Here is a 20,286-nt window from a genome sequence, read left to right as displayed (position 1 = left end):
GGCACACGCAGCTGCTGCAATTTACAAGACTGTAAAACTTTATTAATAAAAGGAATTAGCTTCGGGGGGGAAGATGAGAGCTTTTATTCTCCCACCATGTCATCTCCAAAACGTTAAGCTTCTGCTCCAATGGAGGGAGGGAGAGACATGAGGAGGAGGAGGAGGTGGTGGTGGTGGTGGTGGTGAAGCAGCCGAGGGGGTGGGTGTTAACAGTCCTACAACCATCTTTTCTGTCCCGTTTATCCGACATATAGGCCAGCTCGCGACTGCTGTAAACTAACTTCCTGCATGTGGCTGTAGGTGAAATGGGATTTTACGGCTGAGCGGCCGCTGCTGTCCACGCGGGCTCTTGTCATGTGTGTGGATGGTGCTTAATAATATCATCTGGAGAGGCCGAGGCCGACATTTTACCCCAGTCCGGAGGAGCCTTAAGTCCGAGGGGACATCCGAGGACGCGCGATAAGGTAAAGCCCATCTCACAGATGTCTGCGTATAGCCAAATAAATGCGCAATTCACATCAAGTTTCACGACTGAGAAGTTATTGACAAACGGTGAGGGGAAATATGTGCGCTTTTAACGGTCTTCTATGATAAAAATGGCCACTTTCACATGGATAATACATAGAGTAGCATGCATGGCACACTTGACTTGGAGTATTTAAATGCATTAATATCCGAGGATGGACTATGAGTTTGATTCCAGGAAACATTATTCAACAATATTTGCAACATATAAAACTGCTGGCTCATCATGTACTTCTATTAGCCTACATTTGTTTTGTTTTTTTGTTGCATATTTCCTGTATTCTTGCGCATATGAAGGACGATAAAATTGCACCCTGTGTGTTTTATGCTTGCAAACTTTTGATAAAGCTACATTTTTTTTTTTTTATACCGAGAATAACTTGCCTGGGCCTGTAACATTACCACCACCGATCGGCAGCAGCACCTGCAGGTGGACAAACAGCAGCCAAACTTGTGATTTATTCCTCGCGTCAACTTGAATATTTCACGGAAGTCCGAGGTGGCTTGGCCATAAAACCGACTTTTATACCTGCATGTAGCAGGAGCAGTTAAACGGTGAAGCCGATCCACATGCTCAGAAATCGGCCGTATTAACTATTAATATTGGACATCCGGTGGCACTGCCAGCTGCGCCCCATTTTTTTTTTATTGTTGTCTTGCGTTGAAAGGATCCCTGTTGTCTCGGCTGCTGGATACTCCGCGACGCGTGGCAGATCTGCTTTTGGTAGGAATTTATGATTTATTTTTTTGAAATAATAAAAAAAAAAAAATGCATGGCTTGTGAATTTGCAGTGTGAAATAGAAAAGAGGGTCTGGATGTGGAAGTGCGGCTCCTCGGCCGTGCCGTGCCATGCGGGACACACTGCTGGCTGCCTCCATGGCACCTTCTTCTCTTCCCTGCTCTGGCTCTGTTGTGTGCTGCTGCTGCCGCCGTTGTTGTGCTATCCAGCTGTGCGGACACACAGCACCGTCATGCCCCATCAGTTCTGTTGCACTGCTCGGTTCATCGGGAGATTGACGGGCTTTTTTACGGGGGCGGGGTGGGGGGAGAGAGCGGGACGCGCACCGCATGGACAGGGGAGCGAGGCGATACAGGGGGCGGCACACGGGGCCACTTTTGCTTTCCTTCGTTACGGGAAACGGAGCTCCAAGGACACGGAGAGGAGAGACAGGGGGCGCATCCGGGTCGTATTGGGTGCTTGTTCTTTTCTTTCTCTCTCTCTCTCTCCCCCCCCCCCCTTTGCTGCGATCGAAGTTTAGTGTATTTTATTAGACGAGAAAGAGATTTCCCAGGCGAGACGGAGCTTTGTCCGGCCCACAGATTTCTGGAGCTTTAATTTGGCAAATTGGCCTCCCAGACAGACAGCCAGACCGCCTCTCTCCCCCCACCCCCACCCCCCTGCTCTCCCGTCTCCTTTTCGTTGTTTTCGGGCACACTCTCCGCCATCACAGGCTCTTTATGGACTCTGGCCTAATTTACTTTTTTCCTGTCGCTCGTCTCTCCGTGCGTAACATCCATCCATTCGTTACGGACGGTGCTGTCTTCTATCATACTGGAGGTCTTTTCTAAAGAGGCCGCCAGCTGTTAAAGGTCCATTGTCTGGTCAGACACTTGCTCATGCTCTAAATTTGCCTCATGGTCAACAGTCAGCATGACTTGCTTGCACATTCAAAAGTGTTTGCCACATGTTTGGATGAGTGAAATTGTGACTTATAACCAGCTTCTAAAACACCTTTTTTTATTTTGAAAGTTGCAATACAAACACAAGTTAGTGAGTAGAGAGAACCTATGGGATAATAACAACGAACACATCAGGGTATTTAATGACACAAGTAAGTCTAGAAAATATATAGAAGTATACTTTTATATACATTTGACCCCTGATAGTGATACCATATTACAAAGAATACCATAATAAAGTCCTATTTCTGCCACAAACGCATTGTATTACCCTGTTGAAATGTAGTAGAGTCCAAACGATTAATTAGTTGATTAATCAGTTAGTAGTTGGACAGAAAATGAATCAAACTATTTTCGATTGATGGTGTTCAAACCGTTCGTTCAGTTGGGCACCAAAATATAACAAACACGTTCCAGCCAATCACCGACAAGATGGTTGGGGGAGGGGGTGGGGGTTAGTGACAGTTAAGGCCCAGACATACAGAGCCGATGGCCAAAATGTCGGCAGAATAGGCAGTGTGACTGATCAGTCTCCCCGAGTTGGTCAAAAAAGTGCCTCGGAACACACCAAAGCGACGAGACGTAATACGTCTCCATAACAGCAGGATTGTCTCCTGTATTGGAGACAATCCTGTATTGTCTCCCAAAAATGAAAACTGGCAGTTGAATGGACGAGCGTCACGTGGGTCTGGTTTCTCGGGAAGTTCAAAGACAGACTGTCATGGCGGCTTGTTCAGAATACGATCTCATATTGTACTAAAATAGTTCACGAAACGGGTTTCTGAAAACATTGTAAGTGAGAAATAGGCCGTGCAGTTGCTGAATCTGTCTTCATTTCAGATCGACAAAGGTCCGTTAAAAAGATTTTCGTCAGATTTTGAGAGACTCTAGTCACGCTCATTCCGCTCCTCGTTTCCTGGTTAGCACTCCACCAATCAGATTGGTCATTTGAGTCCGACTGCCGGCAGTGCCCGCCCCGCCGATTCAACATGTCAAATCGGCCAAAATGAAGGACGACGGCCCCTCGGACGGACGACGGCACGGAACACACCGAACAGACTCGAGTCACTGACCTCGCCAGACTGTCCAACGGCCGATTATCGGCTCTGTGTGTCCGGGCCTTTAGTCAGTTAGTCATCATGACAATTACAGAAACATGGGGGGGGAGGGGCGAGCTTGCTCTGTTTTGTTTTGAATTTACTTGGAACGTCAACAGAAGTAACGTCATGCAGGAACGCATAGTGCACCTTTTAAAGGGATATATGTGGATTTTAGACAGTTGGTTGAACAAAATAAGCAACTTGAAGTGGTAACCTTGGGCCAATTCCTCAATCTTTAGTTGCAACCCTCGAATAGAACAATGGTAGGTACATTATGGCGTGATTTGCATTCATTTGAATACCCTGCCCTGTTTCAGAGTTGTTACATAACAAGCTGTTGCAATGATATGGGGTCTATTTTTTTCTGTGTCCACACAGTGTTTAGGCTCATTCATCCAGTGCATTACTAATACACTACGACAAGAGTCAGTTGTAAGTAAATGTATGGCTGGAAATGACCAAAATGGTTTTAAGGATGAAGCATGTGTGTACATTTAATTTAACAGTAAACATAACATTTCTTCATGAGCACTTTTTTGAAGAGGACACAAATAATACAGCCCAAATTGTACTTAGGATATGTGTAGCTGTGAGGCATTTAAATGTGGTTTGTCTATATAAGTAAATTCTGCACACATGCGCGAACCACAAACGTACCGCACGTGAATGTAGGCATGCATACATGTATTCGGTGTATTTGTTACATAAGCCGCAGTTGTATTGGCATCCACTTTTTCTTGCAGTCTTGTTTACAGAAAGCGAAATGGATCATTGTCTGCACATAAAGACAACAGATATTGGCGGTTATTGACCCACAGTAGTTTATGATGAAGCAATTTGCTTTTGTTTCCCCATGAACATGATTTTCCCCCATTCAATATCTCCACTGACATTTCATAAATGCTTATATAAAGAGTTTTAAGCCTGGAACCAAGCCAACCAGCTACGAGATGAATCGTGACCATAAAACATTTGATTTAGCTCAAAAGAACATTTTGAAAAGGCAAAGAACAAGACTGTGTACATAAACGATCATAGACTTTCTCTCTACCTCGGATGGTTAAGACATTATGGCTAATAATAATAATACATTTTTACTCCAGGAACCACAATGTAAGATACAAGGGATACTATATAGCATAATGCATAGTATGAGTAGGTGTTATACACTGAGGAGCAGCACCTGAACAAGTTTTACTATTTCAAGCAAAGTACTGACATAGAACGCCTTACTCCTCATGTAAACTGCCAGTGCTGTCTATCTCAAATACTCCTGCTCTTAGCATTGCTGCTGAAACTTTACAATAAAGATGTAAATGGGAATTCGTAGCTCGCTGGGATTATAACATTGGTTCCAGCCGTTTGCTATCTACTTCAAAACGCTCTGTGTCTGACAAATGTTTGTGTACACAGCATGTTGGTAGCTGGCTCGCTCTATCACTTTTCCATGTGGTATGCCAAGGCAGTGTCATAACCGCCCAGCCAATCCTCATTTCCTCATTCTTGTGTGCCTGAGGTCAATCCACAGAGAACGTATTATAGCATTGTTTTTGAATCGCCGAACCCGGGTCAGTGTGAGCTGCTTTTTTCTGGTTTCCTACAGGGTGTGTGTGTGTGTGTGTGTGTGTGTGTGTTTTAGTGTTGCTCGAGGTTTCATCATACCCCCATATGAACGGATCAGGAGTTTGCACTATGGCCTCCTCTCTAATGGAGAATTGGAGTATTGGTTACACAAACATTAGACTAACTGATGCAGAATGGCTCCGCAGGCAGGGGAGACCTCATTGGTGGAGTTTAACCGTATTGGGTGGAGCCGAAGAAGCTGCTCTTTAGAGGACGAGTTAGCGAGGTTAAAGCATGAGGCTGGCAATAATCTGCGTTTTTTTTTTTCTTCTTTTCGTCAAGAAATCCCATTAAAAAGACCAAAACCAACAACGACCATATCCTACTAACAAGTACTGTGTGTGTATCAAAACCTGATATTTCTGTGCCATAGAGCTCCATTGTTGTTAAAACACTTCAGTGAGCCACACTGTTGCTCTGGGTTCTTTCAACACCATGAGCACACACACACACACACACACACCGTAGTTTAATCTGACTCAATTCCACACACACCGTCCTGCTGCCCCAAATACTCACTAAAGCACCAACCATCCGCGGCTGAAAATAGTCCCCAACAAATGCACTGTTTACTCCTGTTTGAGTCACGTTTGCTAAAAAGATTCTGCTTCTGTTCGATATTCAGGAAAAAAAAAGGGGTTTCGGATTGCCTCCACACGGTTCTCACGGACCGTTCCCCAACTCGTCAAATAGCAATGCTTTGTCACGCCCTTGGCATCTGATACCAACGCACACGGCACTCACGTGCACGCGTGACCGGAGCGGCTATCAACACAAAGAACAGAGAAGCTCAGATTACACACACACAGAGGGAGTGTGACTTCATTCTCTGCTCAGGACGCCATTACACCACTATGTTTTTACTTAGCAAATAGTTAACCGCTATATTAAACGTACAATATGTAATTTTCTTCTGCTAGGCGTCTCTGTCAGTCGAAACTATGAAACGTAAACCAATGACTGTATATATTTTTTACAGTCTATGACGTAAACACGGACATTAGATGCTACGTAAAGTTGCGAGTGATCATGGGTGTTGTCGGCCTCTTTGTTAACCACCGTTGGCGATTGAAAGGTAACTGTTCACGGACGAGTGAATGTATTTTATTCACGTTAACGTTTATTCATGTTATTTGATTGCAATTGCCGCAGTGTTTTCTCACATAATTCCTTTGATTCTATTTGCAGTGGTAGCTAGACCAGTTAGCCGAGTTTGGGTTCTGGGTTTGAACATTGTTGGAAATATTTGGTACAGTATATTGTAAGTACACAATTCAACAAAACATTTACCATAGGTATAGTCATTTTTAGACATTTTAATGCAGACATATTAAATATTATATCTTTGTTTATGTTCTGAAATGTAGAACAGAACAGCCCTTTGAAGAGAATTACTTAGTTGTGACCCAGTTTATAAAGATTCAAATCTCTACTAAAAACCAATAGTTAGAAAGTGTTGAGAGACGGACTGACACATTCTTGGTTCGGGTCTTTTCATGGGGATTGTTGACAATAAGAAATCCATAAAATAAAATTGTAGCAAAACAGGAACTCAGGCCAAAATATGAATGGTACTGACTTCCCTCCCGCTAAATTCAACTTGTCAATCAGCTAACCTAGCTAGATAGCTTAGCACATGTTCATGTTTAGCCTTCAGAATGTTAGCTTTTGATAGTAATTACTATTATTATTATTATTATTATTATAATAATAATAATAATAATAATAATAATAATAACTATTGTGATAATCGGTTTGGGTCTTTTTTTTTTTTTTTGGAGAAAAAAAATTCTCCAAAATTTCTCTGATTCCAGCTCCTTAAATGTGAATATTGTTCTAGTCTCTTCTCTCCTCTGTGACAGTAAACTGAATATCTTTGAGTTGTGGACAAAACGAGACATTTGAGGACGTCATGTTGGGCTTTGGAAAACACTTGTCGACATTTTTCACAATTATCTGACATTTTATAGACCAAACAACTTATCGATCCATCAGGAAAATAATCGACCAATTAATCGACAATAAAAATAATCGTCAGTTGCAGCCCTACTACACGTTTATTAAGGTGATTGTCTTTGCTTGTCTCCCTATGTGGAGCTGAACTGATATATACATATAGTGTGTGTGTGTGTGTGTGTGTGTGTGTGTGTGTGTGTGTGTGTGTGTGTACAGATATACACTGTCACTTTGCAGGCACCAGTCTCTTTCTTATTGTTAAAAGCATTCAGAAAGAGCTGTGTGAGTTTGCAGCTGTCTGTGTAGATAATTCAATTACTGATTTAATAATAGTAATGTTAATAATGACATGACAGCTTCCCCCTCTCCGGCCCCTTTCCCATTTTGATTGGACACAAATGTGGCTTTTTATTTCTCCTATTGAGGTTTAACTTGAGATAATTACCACCGAGATACTTTTTGCCTCTGAGAAATGTTTAACTTTAGCTCAAATCTGTTTTCATCTCCGTCCTTATCGCTCTAAACTCGCTCTGTGTGATCCCGCGGGCCATTTTTTAAACAAATTAACATCGAAGTTATTCTTTGATGCAGCTTGTGATAGCAACAACACATGGTGCTGAAATTACTGACGCTAGTTGGTCATTTCCCAAATATTCATCTACAAATGTGACAGGAATTCTTCGCTACTCTACACAGTCAAATTCAACCTTTTTTCTAGTGCATAAAAGCTTCTGCGTTTGGTATTTGAAACGCTCGTTGTTGGCAGGTCTTTCAGGAAATGATATGTCCGACATTTCTGGCAGCAGCAGCGTGTTTTTCATGTTGCATAAATAGGTGTATTATTCGAAAAAGTAGCCAGCTAAATGAGCAACAATAGCCACCGTGGCTGAACAGACACAAAAGAGCTCCAACATCTTTAATCCTGTTTAAGTTCATAAACACAGAATACAAGGAAAAAAATAAAGGAAAGTGTGTTACTCTAAGGAAGTTATCTTCTGTCATCTCTTCTTAATGTGCCAATCAAACAAACTGAATTCAATGAAAACAATAGAACTGTTCCACATCTCACGCTCTTAACTCAAAACTCTAAACAGATAAACATCACATGCTCATATCTCTCTGTGCTTTAACGATGTTTACCTTCACTGTTTTATTGCTGTATAATTCAGACTGTGTCCTCAGTTGAACCCATGTCTGATTTTCCTCCTTCCCTGTCCCTCCTCCTCTTCCTCTCTTTCCCCTCCAGGCTGGGAGGCTGAGAGCTGCAGGGCTGCGACATGTGAAAGGAGCTCCACCTCTTGACCCTTTCAACACTCAACCTTTGGTAATACGTTACATCCTCGCCTCCTCTTCCTCTTCTGTCATCTTCCTACTTTTCGTTTCCTTTTGTGTCTCCTCCTTGATGTGTCTCAGATCTGAACTTGGTTTGTCTATTGTTGTTTTTCGCAGCAGAATTCACTTGAACCGACGTTGTGACCGCGACCTGACACCATCCTGCCTCGGGCATGCCTCAGGTAAAGTAGAAAGACACCCCTGCCGTCGTTCTCTACACAACCCCGTCACCCATGAATGATACTCCTCGTGGTCTCCCTGTTTGATATCTGTCTCACTCTGTTTCTGTCTGTCTGTGTGTGTGTGTGTGTGTGTGTTTCTTCCCTCGCAGCCGGGTATGAATGGGATGGAGCCTGCGTTTGGCGAGGCCTATGGGGGACACAGGGGTCTGCTGAGCCCCTACCCTCTGGCCATGTCGCCACAAGGGGGCAGGACTGAGTACGACCAGGTGAGACAACGAGAGCCGCAAAGTTTTACGAGTCACGTAGTCTATATCCACGGCGTTCCACATCCGGGATGGCTCTGTCACTGCCGGAAATTCCGCTCGGTGTCCTTCTTTTCAGCCGGATGTCAGTAACCTTCCGCTTTCTTTGTGTTGGCGTTCTAAACTCCGGTGGATTTATGAGGACTATGGTTAACTGCTCCTCAGATCTCTGCAGGGTAAATCCAGACAGCTAGCTAGACTATCTGTTTTAATAGTCAACGGATATCCATACTGTTTCTGAGTTTTCTCTCGCACGACTAAAACAACCTTTGAACGTACACATGTTCCAGCAAAACAAGTTCGTTCCCGAGGCTATTTTGCAGCTGGTTTTGAGAGTTTCTGTTTTTGATTTTTTGTTTCCCTCATCTGCGTCCTTTGATAACAGCTGACAGTAGATTGACGTTTCACAGCGCTGTGCCGGATCCAAAAACTGAAGAAACAACAACAATCCCAAAGCAAAAGCTCAGAGTCATGTCTGTCACAGAATCCTACGCCGTGTGTGCGCTGCAGGTGTAGCCAGTTAAAAGATACATTCCATGGCACATACGTTACGCGTGCAGCGTAGCCATAGCGCAAGTGTCCATGGGCAAGATACTGAACCCAGAATTGCTCCCGATGCTGCGCCATCGGTGTGTAAATGTGCGTGAATGTTTATCGGCGTCAGTGTATGAATGTGTTTGTGAATGGCGCCTGTATGTGTGTAAAGCGCTTTGAGTGGTCGTTAGGACTAGACATGCAGCCCATTCAAGGTAGATTTTTTTTTTTTTTATTAACATTTTAATTTCCCCGTGTGCCTCAGCTCTTGAGAGTCTTTGCTCAATCCCAGGATTCACACATATCCTGTTGCAAATTAGGTCTTGTGATTTATTTGAGCATTATCCTGCCGTACCTAGACACTAAACGGAGTCCTTGGATTTCATGGAACAAAACCTTAAAAGACATTGCTAATGACATTGATGTTTGCCCTCCGGCAGTGGTCCTAATTGCAGTCAGTCACGTTCACCTGGCATCTCATTTCTATCAATCAGTAGTCAGGAGTGAAAAAAAAGTGAACTAAGCTGATGGATTTTAGGCCTCAAGGGGAGGTTGGCTAATTTTTAAAAAGGCGTTTTTTTTTTCTCCCCCAACAGAGGTAATTCTTGTTAAAACAGGAAAAGCACAGGTGTTACTAATAACATTAACTCAACATGGCTTAATTCTACTCAGGTTTCTAAGTGAGTCAAGACTCTGAAACCAAAGCAGCTAAAGGGAATTCAGCATTCGTTCATTTTATTATTTACACCTGTGATTTTCCTACTTCGACATGTTAACTCTTGAAAGATGACAGCATCGTATACAACGGCCAAACTGTGTTTTATGTCATATTTAAGCAGCGTTCCAGGCAACCCGTAACTCGTGTTTTCACAACCTTCTACCCGTGAAAGTTCCCTGGAACGGCAGTCAAACCCGTAACTTACTACTCGTGAACTCATACCAGATCGCTGTACTCCCAGTTACAGTTTTTGACGTCACACACACACATTGGCGACCCCTGTTGATGTTGTACAGACGCCAGTGATTAACAGTGAGAAATAGAAATAAATATACTTAAATAGGCAACGTAAAGTAATTACGCACATTGTAATCAAAATAATACACATACGATTGTGTACTACTACAGGTTATGTTTATTAAATGAAGCCCAAAATATGTTGCCGACTAGAAATCGCTCGTATCAGCTAACGCTAGCTAACGTCAATGGTAGGTAGCCGCTAGCTAACGCTAGCTAGAAGGGTTTGTCGTGACTTTGCCTGGAACGCTAATAAGTTGTGAGTCATGAATTGAAGTCGTAACTTACGGGCTAAAAATTGTGTCTGGAACGCAACATAAATATCTCCAGATGAATACAGTGCAGAGACTTACAGTACTTTTTAAAATTTATTTTTTAGATGCGGCGAAATGTGCCGTTTTCAACGAGGTCCTCCATCTGTTGTAGGCCATCCAGAAGCTTTTTTTAAACGTCTTTAGTAAGAAAAAGACAGCCTAGGTTCGGGAAGGTTTGCCCTAGGAACATTACAGGCCCAAACCTTGGACACGTGGAGACCTCTACTTTACAATAATGAATACAAAATTGGATTCATATGATGTTTAATTTTAGAATTCACTTGTCAAGACATTAAAAGTCCCTGATACTTCAGAAGGAGTCCCACGAAAGATTTAAGTTTAAATTTTCCTAGCTGGTTGAGCCGTCTTCATCCGGTTGATCTGGTGCTTAAAGCAACACCAAAGATGATTTTGTACCTTTAAAATAATGTTTCCAAAATCGTTTCAGTGGTTCATCAACTCGTAACAGGGTGAACGGCACTTCTGCATTCGCTTTGCGGCCCTCTATGGGCTATGACCGCACTATGCAGGTTTGCCAGATCGGGTAGCGGATCTGTAGTTTGAATGATAATGGTAATGGACAATTCCGCTTCCAACCTGTATGGGGACTGAAGAGGAAAAGTACTTTGGTGTTGCTTTAAATAGTTGATGTACCATTAGCTCAGCGCACAATTTGAGTTCTGTGTAACAAGGATTTTGCTAACTTGATAGATGCCAGCTCCTTAACGGCAACATTAATTCAACTCATATGATGAAATGAAAAAAATAATACTTCATGAGCAAGAAGCTAATTCATTCGATTAGTTATCAACTATTCAATTAACCGCCAACTATTGTGATAATCAATTAATTGGTTGGGGTAATTTTTTTGGAGGGGAAAAAAAGTAAAATTTCTCTGATTCCAGCTCCTTAGAGTTGTGGACAAAACAAGACATTTGAGGACGTCATCTTGGGCTTTGGGAAACACTGATCCACATTTTTCTCAATTTTCTGACATTTTATAGACCAAACAACTTATCGATCCATCAGGAAAATAATCGACAGATTAATTGACAATAAAAATAATCGTTAGTTGCAGCCCTACTACACGTTTATTAAGGTGATTGTGTCTTTGCTTGTCTCCCTATGTGGAGCTGAACATATTTAAAACTATATATATATATACAGTACACTATCACTTTGCAGGCACCCGTCTCTTTCTTATTGTTAAAAGCATTCAGAAAGAGCTTTGTGAGCTTGCAGCTGTCTGTGTAGATAATTCAATTACTGATTTAATAATAGTAATGTTAATAATGATATTAAATTAAACTATTGTATAAGCCTTCCTGTGATGAAGATAACATGATTTTCTCGCAGGTTATTAATGTATAGAACAAGCTCCTGTTATCTGCCGACACCTGAAATGCCGCCTGGAACGATGAGTTTAATTACCAAGCAGCATGGCAAATATTTAACTACTGACCTCCGAGGGAAATGAACATTTTAGTTTGTTGCTGTATATTATTATTTATAAGAGGTCACGCTGACGTTACAGGAGCGATGTAGGGCTGCAATCTAAAGCGGGATTTATGCTTCTGCGGAGGCTCCACGCAGAGCTTTCGATGTCTTTCAGAGAATAGCAGGGCGTGTGTGTGGAGTGTGTGGTAGAGCGAGTGAGAGAGTGACTGAGTGGATTATCTTCGGAGCGAGTAGCGACTCTAGAGCCATAGTGAGAGAAACAAAGTGTCTCCTCTGTTCTTTCTGACCACGGTGGGAAATCTGTAGCAGGAAAAGTCAACCCTCTCCTTGATTCCATGTTGTTCATGGAGAAGGAGAACCAGGAAATGAGTCAGGGTAAATGCAACGCTACCAAGTCACGACCGAGCGACGTGCGTTGCCGCGGATTAATTGTTTGGTGTATAAAATGTCAGAAAATAGTAAAAAAAAAATGATGATCAGTGTTTCCCAAAGCCCAACATGACGTCCTCACATGTCTTGTTTTGTCCCCAACTCAAAGATATGTCAGTTTACTGCCACAGAGGAGTGAAGAAACTAGAACATATTCACATTTAAAAAGCTGGAATCTATGAGTTTTACTTTTTGACTCAAACTGATTAATCAGTTATCAAAATAGTTTTTGATATAAATAATAATTGATTTAATCGTTGCAGCTCTCGAGCAATGTTCAAATAAAACTACAGCCTGTTTGTTCCAATCATATATGAAGTATATCGTACTCTTCTCCGTACCCTTTCAGAGCGTGCTCCTCATGCTGGGCTCCCCGGCATCGCCAAGGAAACGGCCTTTTGAGTTGCTAAGCGACCTGGTGGACGACGGCGGCTTCGGCGAGGACCTGCACCCGGAGCGCTGGGACGTGTCGGCGCTGGACGAGATGGCTCGCTACACCAAGCTGGGCCTCGGGGTGGGCGGGGAGCTGCTGGCCTGCTCCGAGGAGGCCGTCCTGATGGGCCGCTGGGGACGGAGCCGGGAGGAGCAGGAGCAGGAGGAGGAAGAGGAGAGGCGGAGGAGGAACAGGCACACGGCACCTCCCGTCACCCAGGAAGTCCAGGCCACCGCTGCAGGGAGGCAGGAGGGCCGCACCTCGGTCGCCACTGCAACCGAGAGGGAGTTATGTGTTGCGGGGAGAGCGGCCGGGGGGGGGACGCCGAGGGAGCGCACGGTGGAGGTGTATCAGGTGGCGCAGGAGGAGGAAGAGGAGGAGGAGGTGGTGGCGGCGGCGGCGGGTTTGGCTCTGGAGCACTGCAACGAGGAGCACAACTACTCCCTGAGCCAGGGAGAGGAGCTGGGGGCTCACAGCGCCCAGACAGAGGGGGCGCGGGTGGGGGAGACGCAGCAGGAGGTGGTTGGTGGGGAGGACGGCCAGGCCAAGACTGAGCTAGATCTGGAGGACGAGGACCAGGGGCAGGATGAAGAGGAGGAAGAGGAACAAGAAGAAGAGGAGGAGGAGGAGGAGGAAGAGGAGGAGGAGGAGGAGGAGGACGAAGGAGAGGAGGGAGCGGAGGAGACGGCGGTGGAAGCTGAACTCTCCAGCTCCTCCGAAACTGATTGTGGTGAGTGGTCTGCTTTCTGATTGTCTGTGTCCATGTTAGGACTGCTCGATTATGGATAAAAAAAAATCATAATCCCGATTATTTTGGTCAAAATTGAAATCCCAATTATTAAAGTGATGGTTCGGAGTAATTTCACCCTAGGCTGCTTTGCACCTTGACCTCGAGCCAAACAACCCCCCATAAGCTTTTTTCCCTTGTTATAATGTTGGTCGAGTTAGCGTTATCCGCTGGTTAGCTTAGTGCAGGCGCTAATGGATCCACGTTTGTATCTCGTAAATTACCCCACTAATAATGCCCGGAATGATACCAAACTTCTACAGTAGTACAAATAGTTTCTGTACTTAAATAATAATAATAATAATAAAATGAGACATTAGAAAGTTTGTAACTACACCAGAAGTATATTTAAATAACACTTGCCTGATGGATACTACTGCGCTATCACGCAGTAGCAGCCGAGAGGAATATCCATCAGGCAAGTTTTATTTAAATATACTTCTGGTGTACTTACAGACTTTCTAATGCCTCGTTTTATAAGTACAGAAACTATTTGTACTACTGTAGAAGTTTGGTATCATTCCGGGCATTATTAGTGGGGTAATTTACGAGATACAAACGTGGATCCATTAGCGCCTACACTAAGCTAACCAGCGGATAACGCTAACTCGACCAACGTTATAACAAGGGAAAAAAGCTTATGGGGGGTTGTTTGGCTCGAGGTCAAGGTCAGCCTAGGGTGAAATTACTCCGAACCATCACTTTAAACACGATTACTCATTGAACTTTGGAAATGCAGGGTTTAACGGTAAGTTTTTTTTCTACTTGTCCAGTCGGCGAAAATAAAAAATTCTACTTGCCCGAAGTCAATTTTTACTGGCCCCATTACATTATTTTTTTTCTCGAGGAAAAACTTTGAAAAAGGGGAAAAAAGCATCGAAAAAATATAGCAAAAACTGTTAAACTTTAAAAAATAGTCAAAAATGTAAACAATTCTTGATTGGCCAACGGCACATTCAGATCAAATCATTTTGATACGATGACGCCCGAACGGGCAAGTGTGTTATAATATTGACTTGCCCGACGTGGCGTTTAACTTGCCCCGGGCCATCGGGCAACCCTTATTGTTGAACTCTAAAATGTGTTGTATTTATTGAAGTTAAAAAACGGTGAACCATTTAAACAAATCAAAAGGGAAGACAGCTTGGACTGTAAAATTTCCCTTAATGCTTTTTTCTCGTTTTTTAACTTGTTTTTCATTCAGAACACAGGACAAAATAAGTTTACTTGCAAAACACAATGTGCAAAATAATCATTTTTCTCAATTATTCCTGTTTTTGTCATCATTAGGAGCTAAAATTATAATCGCAATTTGAAATTTTGATTAAAGGACAATTCCGGCGCAAAACGAACCTAGGGGTTAATAACAGATGTGTACCCACTCGATCGCTCTTTGGGACATGTTTTCATGCTAATCGAATGTGTTAGTAGCTTGAAACAAGCTAGCACGGGCCGTTGATTAGCTTACAATGCCACTATTCGGGGCACAGGGAAAGTAAAAACAAATCGCTTATTATACCACTAAAAAGGCTCAAAATATCACCATACTTCAACGGTAGCATAATGAGGGTCCCTAAATGTTAACCGAAGCATTGAGAACTTTTGTAAGTGTACAGACAGTTTATTAAAAATATAGATTATAAAGACAGTCGCGTTCTCTTATACAGGCGGCCGCCGTCTTGGGAGCTACTGTCTTTCTAAACTATAATCTAACTAATCTTTTTAATAAACTGTCTGTGTAAAATCTGTACTTGCAATGTTCTCAATGCTTCAACATTTAGGGACCCTCATTATGCTACCTTTGAAGTGTGGTGATATTTTGAGCCTTTTTAGTGACATAATAAGCGATTTATTTTTACTTTCCCTGTGCCCCGAATACTAGCGTTGCTAATCAGCGGTCCGCGCTAGATTGTTTCAAGCTACAATAGCATTCGATTAGCATGAAAACATGTCCCAGATAGCGATCGAGTGGGTACACATCTGTTATTAACCCCTAGGTTCGTTTTGCGCCGGAATTGTCCTTTTTAATAGCACAGCCCTAGTCTGTGTGGCGAAGACAGCCCAGCTCATCAACGCGCCGTCGTCAGCCCGTCTGCCCACACGGAAACCATTGTTGAATCCGTCTCAGGTCCAGACGAGACCTCAGACCGCCTGGTGCGACTCAGTTGGCTGAGCAGAGGCACATTAAATACCAAAGATGCAAGGGTAATTCCCGGACAACATACCGCTTCAGTGGCTGCAGTTTTATTGTTATGAAATGGCTTTTGAGGGTTGGAGTCTCTTCATGTATTCAAATACCATCTGCAACCGCCACGCTGCTCTGACTTTGTCCAGGGAGGAAGGGGGGGGGGGGGCTTGTAGTCGGACATGTTAAATAGGGTATGAAAGTTGGTACAGATTGTTAAACAACCGTTAACAGAAGTTAGTTTTAAGCAGCTTCTAAAGCAACACAAACACACCAGCTACAGACAGCCTCATTAAGCTGGTGCCTCATTATTTCTTTGTTCCTCACTATTCTCTCGTTCACAAATATTGCGGTTACACTGTAGAACAGAAGCAATTACCTGATTAGTGAAACCTGCAACTATTTTGAAAATTGATTAAACGCTGGAGTTCTTTTTAGTGGTAAAAATGCCAAACATTTGCTTGTTTCAGCTTCTCAGTAAACTGATTTATTATAGTCAGGTTTTGGACTGGAAAACAAAACCAACATTTGGAGTCGTCCTCTTGGTCTCTGAGGAATGGGACATTTTTCATTAGTTGCCGCCCAGGTACACCGCATGGATGTATAATAAAACCTGGGTACAGCGTTCGAGGTGGAGCCCTGTTCATTCATATGAGAGTTGCTCAGTGGCGCATGAAGCCATCATGGAGCCAAAAATTACCCGGACGATCGCTGCTGCTTCCTCACTATGCTAGCCTGGTTGACACCAGACCCTTCTCAGTTGTAACTGAGAGTGGGTCTGGGGAAGGTTCATCCACAGCCCTTTTCCAAAGGGGCGTCACCAACGGACACGCTCAAATGCCTCTGGGCGCAATTGGATAGTCCTTCAACCAATCAGACCAACGATCCGGGTGACGTAGCAGCGACAGCGGTGTCAAGAGGTTGCTGCGCTTCGGTAGCCGTCATGTTGAATGTAAACAAAAAGCTGCTTGCCGTCGCTGCGCTATCGTCATCGTGTAAAGCCCGCCTCAACGGTTGTGATTGGTGCCTCGATTTTTGAAAAATTGAAAATGCAGAAAATGTCTTGCAAAGCAAATCTCAAATTTGCCGGAAGTTCGTCAGGGTTTTCCCAGGCTATCACTGTACAGCCCATAGAGCAGGCGCACCAGAGACCTCCGCCGGCTGAGCCGGCTACTTCCGGTTTGGCTCTCCGCTAACTTAAATGGGGATTAAATTATTTAAATGTGTGGCTCTTCCAGCCTTTCCAAATAGTATCACACCGAATGGATCAACTTCTGATAGTGAAACGAGTCATTTTGCGGCTGTTGTGTGTGATGCTCTATAAAATGTATCCACTATTTTACGGATGTCTTTTTCCTTATCTAAGTCTATGGGAAAAAAGTCTTTTTGGGCCAGAGGGCATCACGTGACAGACACGGAAGTTGTAATTCCACTGGTTGGCCGCTATCTCAAATTGGCTTCAAATCCCGGCACACATCCTGGTTTACAGTGCATTCACATGCTGCAAGCACAGACTGATCTCAATAAGAGGCGTATGTATGACATGCCAATTCGTATGCCATGTTTGGCGTGTTATCAAGACGCATAATCACTTTTTAGCGTGTTTATCAACGCCGTTTGGCCTCCATTGACTTACATTACCTTGCGATTGCGTGTCAATTTACGCCAAGTTCTCCTGAGAAAAGAACGGTAGCGAGTAGTATGAAAGCCCGAAAATCCACATATCAAACAACACAGGACTTTCACCCAGGAGACCGGGGATCGTGTCCCACGTGTCACTTTTCCTAAACCCAACCGTCACCTTCTTCTTTTCCTAAACCCAACTGTCGCCTTCTTCTTTTCCTAAACCCAACCGTCGCCTTCTTCTTTTCCTAAAGCCAACTGTCGCCTTCTTCTTTTCCTAAACCCAACCGTCGCCTTCTTCTTTTCCTAAACCCAACCGTCGCCTTCTTCTTTTCCTAAACCCAACCGTCGCCTTCTTCTTTTCCTAAACCCAACCGTCGCCTTCTTCTTTTACTAAACCCAACCGTCGCCTTCTTTCTTTTCCTAAACCCAACCGTCCCCTTCTTCTTTTTCCTAAACCCAACCGTCGCCTTTCTTCTTTTCCTAAACCCAACCGTCACCTTCTTCTTTTCCTAAACCCAACCGTCGCCTTCTTCTTTTCCTAAACCCAACCGTCGCCTTCTTCTTTTACTAAAGCCAACTGTCGCTTTCTTCTTTTACTAAAGCCAACCATACCATTGTTGTCCCGCGTCCCGTTATTGTTTTCCTAAACCCAACCCGTCCGCTGTATACGGCATAGACATACACGCGGATAGCTCAAAATGCGTACAGATAACACGCCACTTGGCTTTAGAAAGTGGCATGTATGTTTACGCGAAGTCATGATGTCACGTTGGCAAGCAAGAAGTCAAACGTAGATGATGATGTCTGTGAAACAAACACCGACAGACTTACTGACTTTCTTTCTTTTATTCATTCATTCCCAGCGAGACATTTGTTTTCACAGCCTACTCATGTATATGTCTGACATGAAGAACATATAGATACAATAATGCACACAATTCAGGGGGATGTTGAAGGTGTGTACAGCAGCTCTGGAGGAGTACACATTTATAACATAATAACTGCGTCAAACGTTTTGGGTATTTACCGGGCATGTAGGGTTTAATGAAAGATGCTTTTGAGTTGCATTATGGGATCTGTAGGAGCCAGTGTTTTTGGATCTTAACCCACACTAGGGACTAAATGTCAGCCTCATCTCCACCTCAGCTGCATCAATTTAGACGTTTCTGTCTGTTGATTCCTCCAGTGTTATGGAAGTACAATAATACATCTCAGGAGTGTCCCCCTACGTTTATGGAAGTAAAATAATAAACAAGACAAAAAGACAAGACCATTTTAGGCTTTTTGGCATAAGCAATACTTTTTTTCCCCCCCAATATATCCTTTAGGACATTAAAGCAGTGTTGTTCCACATGAATGACCTGTTGTTCTTGTTGTACAGATGAAGCTGAAGGGCTTAGATGTCAGAGGTGACTTCATGTCCAGACAACAGGACATGAAACATAAACATGAATATTGGGTAACACACATGTAAACTGGCTTCACTTTAGATTACCATCTTTTCCCAGGCTCTCTGCTTCCCTGGTCGTCCTGGCGTTAGATAAACAAATCTCAGGCATCTTGTTGCAAGGTAATGGAGAGGTCACTTGGCTCGCAGTCAAATAACACGCCTGGGTCATATTTCGACGGTCGCGAGACGCCATTGTCGCTCTCTATTGTTGTGTGTGTGTGTGTGTGTGTGTGTGTGCCTGGTCGAGCTATTCTTACCGTTAGCTCATGGCGATTGCAAAGGGCTGTGTGATGGATGGAAAAGTGTCTGTGTTTGCAGAGAGAAGGGGTATAGAAGTGAGTTAAGGAGATTGGACAAGAGGTTTAGTAAGTGTGTGTGCGTGCGTTTGTATATAAGTTCGTATATAAAACAAAGGGCCTTGGCGTGAAAGATCGAGTTGAGGGGAGAGTGCAGACAATGGCGCTATCTGCAGACTGGACCAGACGGCATGATATTACATAAGTTGTGTGTGTGTCTGTGTGTGTGTGTCTGTCTGAGGCTAATCTTCTGTGACGTCTGTGTGCTCGTGTAGGTTTCTGCCTCTGAAACGGCAATGTGTGCACACGGTTGTAACAGGCGGAGGCTTTGTCATTAGGACATACAGCATGTGTTTGTGGGATTAGGGTTCTCCACATGATTTCATACCAGGCAAACGTAAACATTAACACCTGTCACTTATGTTTGGGGGGTTTCATCTGTCATGTTAACTCGCAGGGTGTTTGTCTTCTGTTAAATAGCTCATATTTGGCTGTCAGTGTTGTCCACCTCCACAATAATGGATGAGATTCTGTTTTCTTCATAATATATTAATAAACGGCCTGGAGTATTGATTCTGTATTTGGATCATTACATCACTGACCAGATTACATTCAATAATTTTTTTTTTTTTTTTTTTCATGATAACAATTGACTTGATATAATAAATAATTTTCTGCCAAGCTTAAAAAATACAATTTGAAAACAATAATGAAGAACTGCAATTGTTTTTAGAATTTAGAGACTAATTTAGAGAATTAGACTAAATTTTTTTTTACCTCGGTTGAACTGTAGTTGTGTTTGCTGAAATCAAAAGATTGCAGCGGACAGAATCAAATAAGTTTCACCAGAGTGAGATTCTCTGTGATGCAGCGGAGGGAGATGTGTTATTATCACAGATTGCTCTGAGTTTAACCCTCTGAGGACGAAAGACGACCCACTGCATCCAAACGATGTTTGACAAAAAGCCATCCATCCATCCATCCATCTTCATCCGCTTATCCGGGGTCGGGTCGCGGGGGTAGCAGCTCCAGCAGTCGCTTTTTTAGGCTTTTGACAA

At 43.3% G+C, this 20,286-nt stretch overlaps 1 protein-coding gene across 10 annotated transcripts in view; it reads left to right on the top strand.

Annotated features, from left to right (window-relative positions):
* The window catches only part of LOC144533002 (uncharacterized), a 42,666-nt gene that overhangs the window by 265 nt on the left and 22,115 nt on the right, over window positions 1–20,286 (top strand). The window contains exons 1-6 of one of the 10 annotated variants that reach the window (XM_078274059.1): window positions 5,827–6,004; window positions 6,118–6,190; window positions 8,132–8,209; window positions 8,335–8,399; window positions 8,549–8,665; window positions 12,801–13,614. In XM_078274059.1, the coding sequence (XP_078130185.1) occupies window positions 8,391–8,399; window positions 8,549–8,665; window positions 12,801–13,614 (940 nt within the window). In that variant the 5' untranslated portion in view covers window positions 5,827–6,004; window positions 6,118–6,190; window positions 8,132–8,209; window positions 8,335–8,390. Of the gene's footprint in view, window positions 1–190; window positions 465–1,038; window positions 1,250–5,826; window positions 6,005–6,117; window positions 6,191–8,131; window positions 8,210–8,334; window positions 8,400–8,548; window positions 8,666–12,800; window positions 13,615–20,286 lie in introns of those variants that run through there. The other 9 variants (XM_078274012.1, XM_078274095.1, XM_078274021.1 and 6 more) reach the window with 9 other exon arrangements.

This window comes from Sander vitreus, chromosome 2, assembly GCF_031162955.1.
Source record: "Sander vitreus isolate 19-12246 chromosome 2, sanVit1, whole genome shotgun sequence".
Taxonomy (NCBI): domain Eukaryota; kingdom Metazoa; phylum Chordata; class Actinopteri; order Perciformes; family Percidae; genus Sander; species Sander vitreus.
Note: the sequence above shows the minus strand (reverse complement) of the source record. Positions and strands in the feature narration are given on the sequence as shown.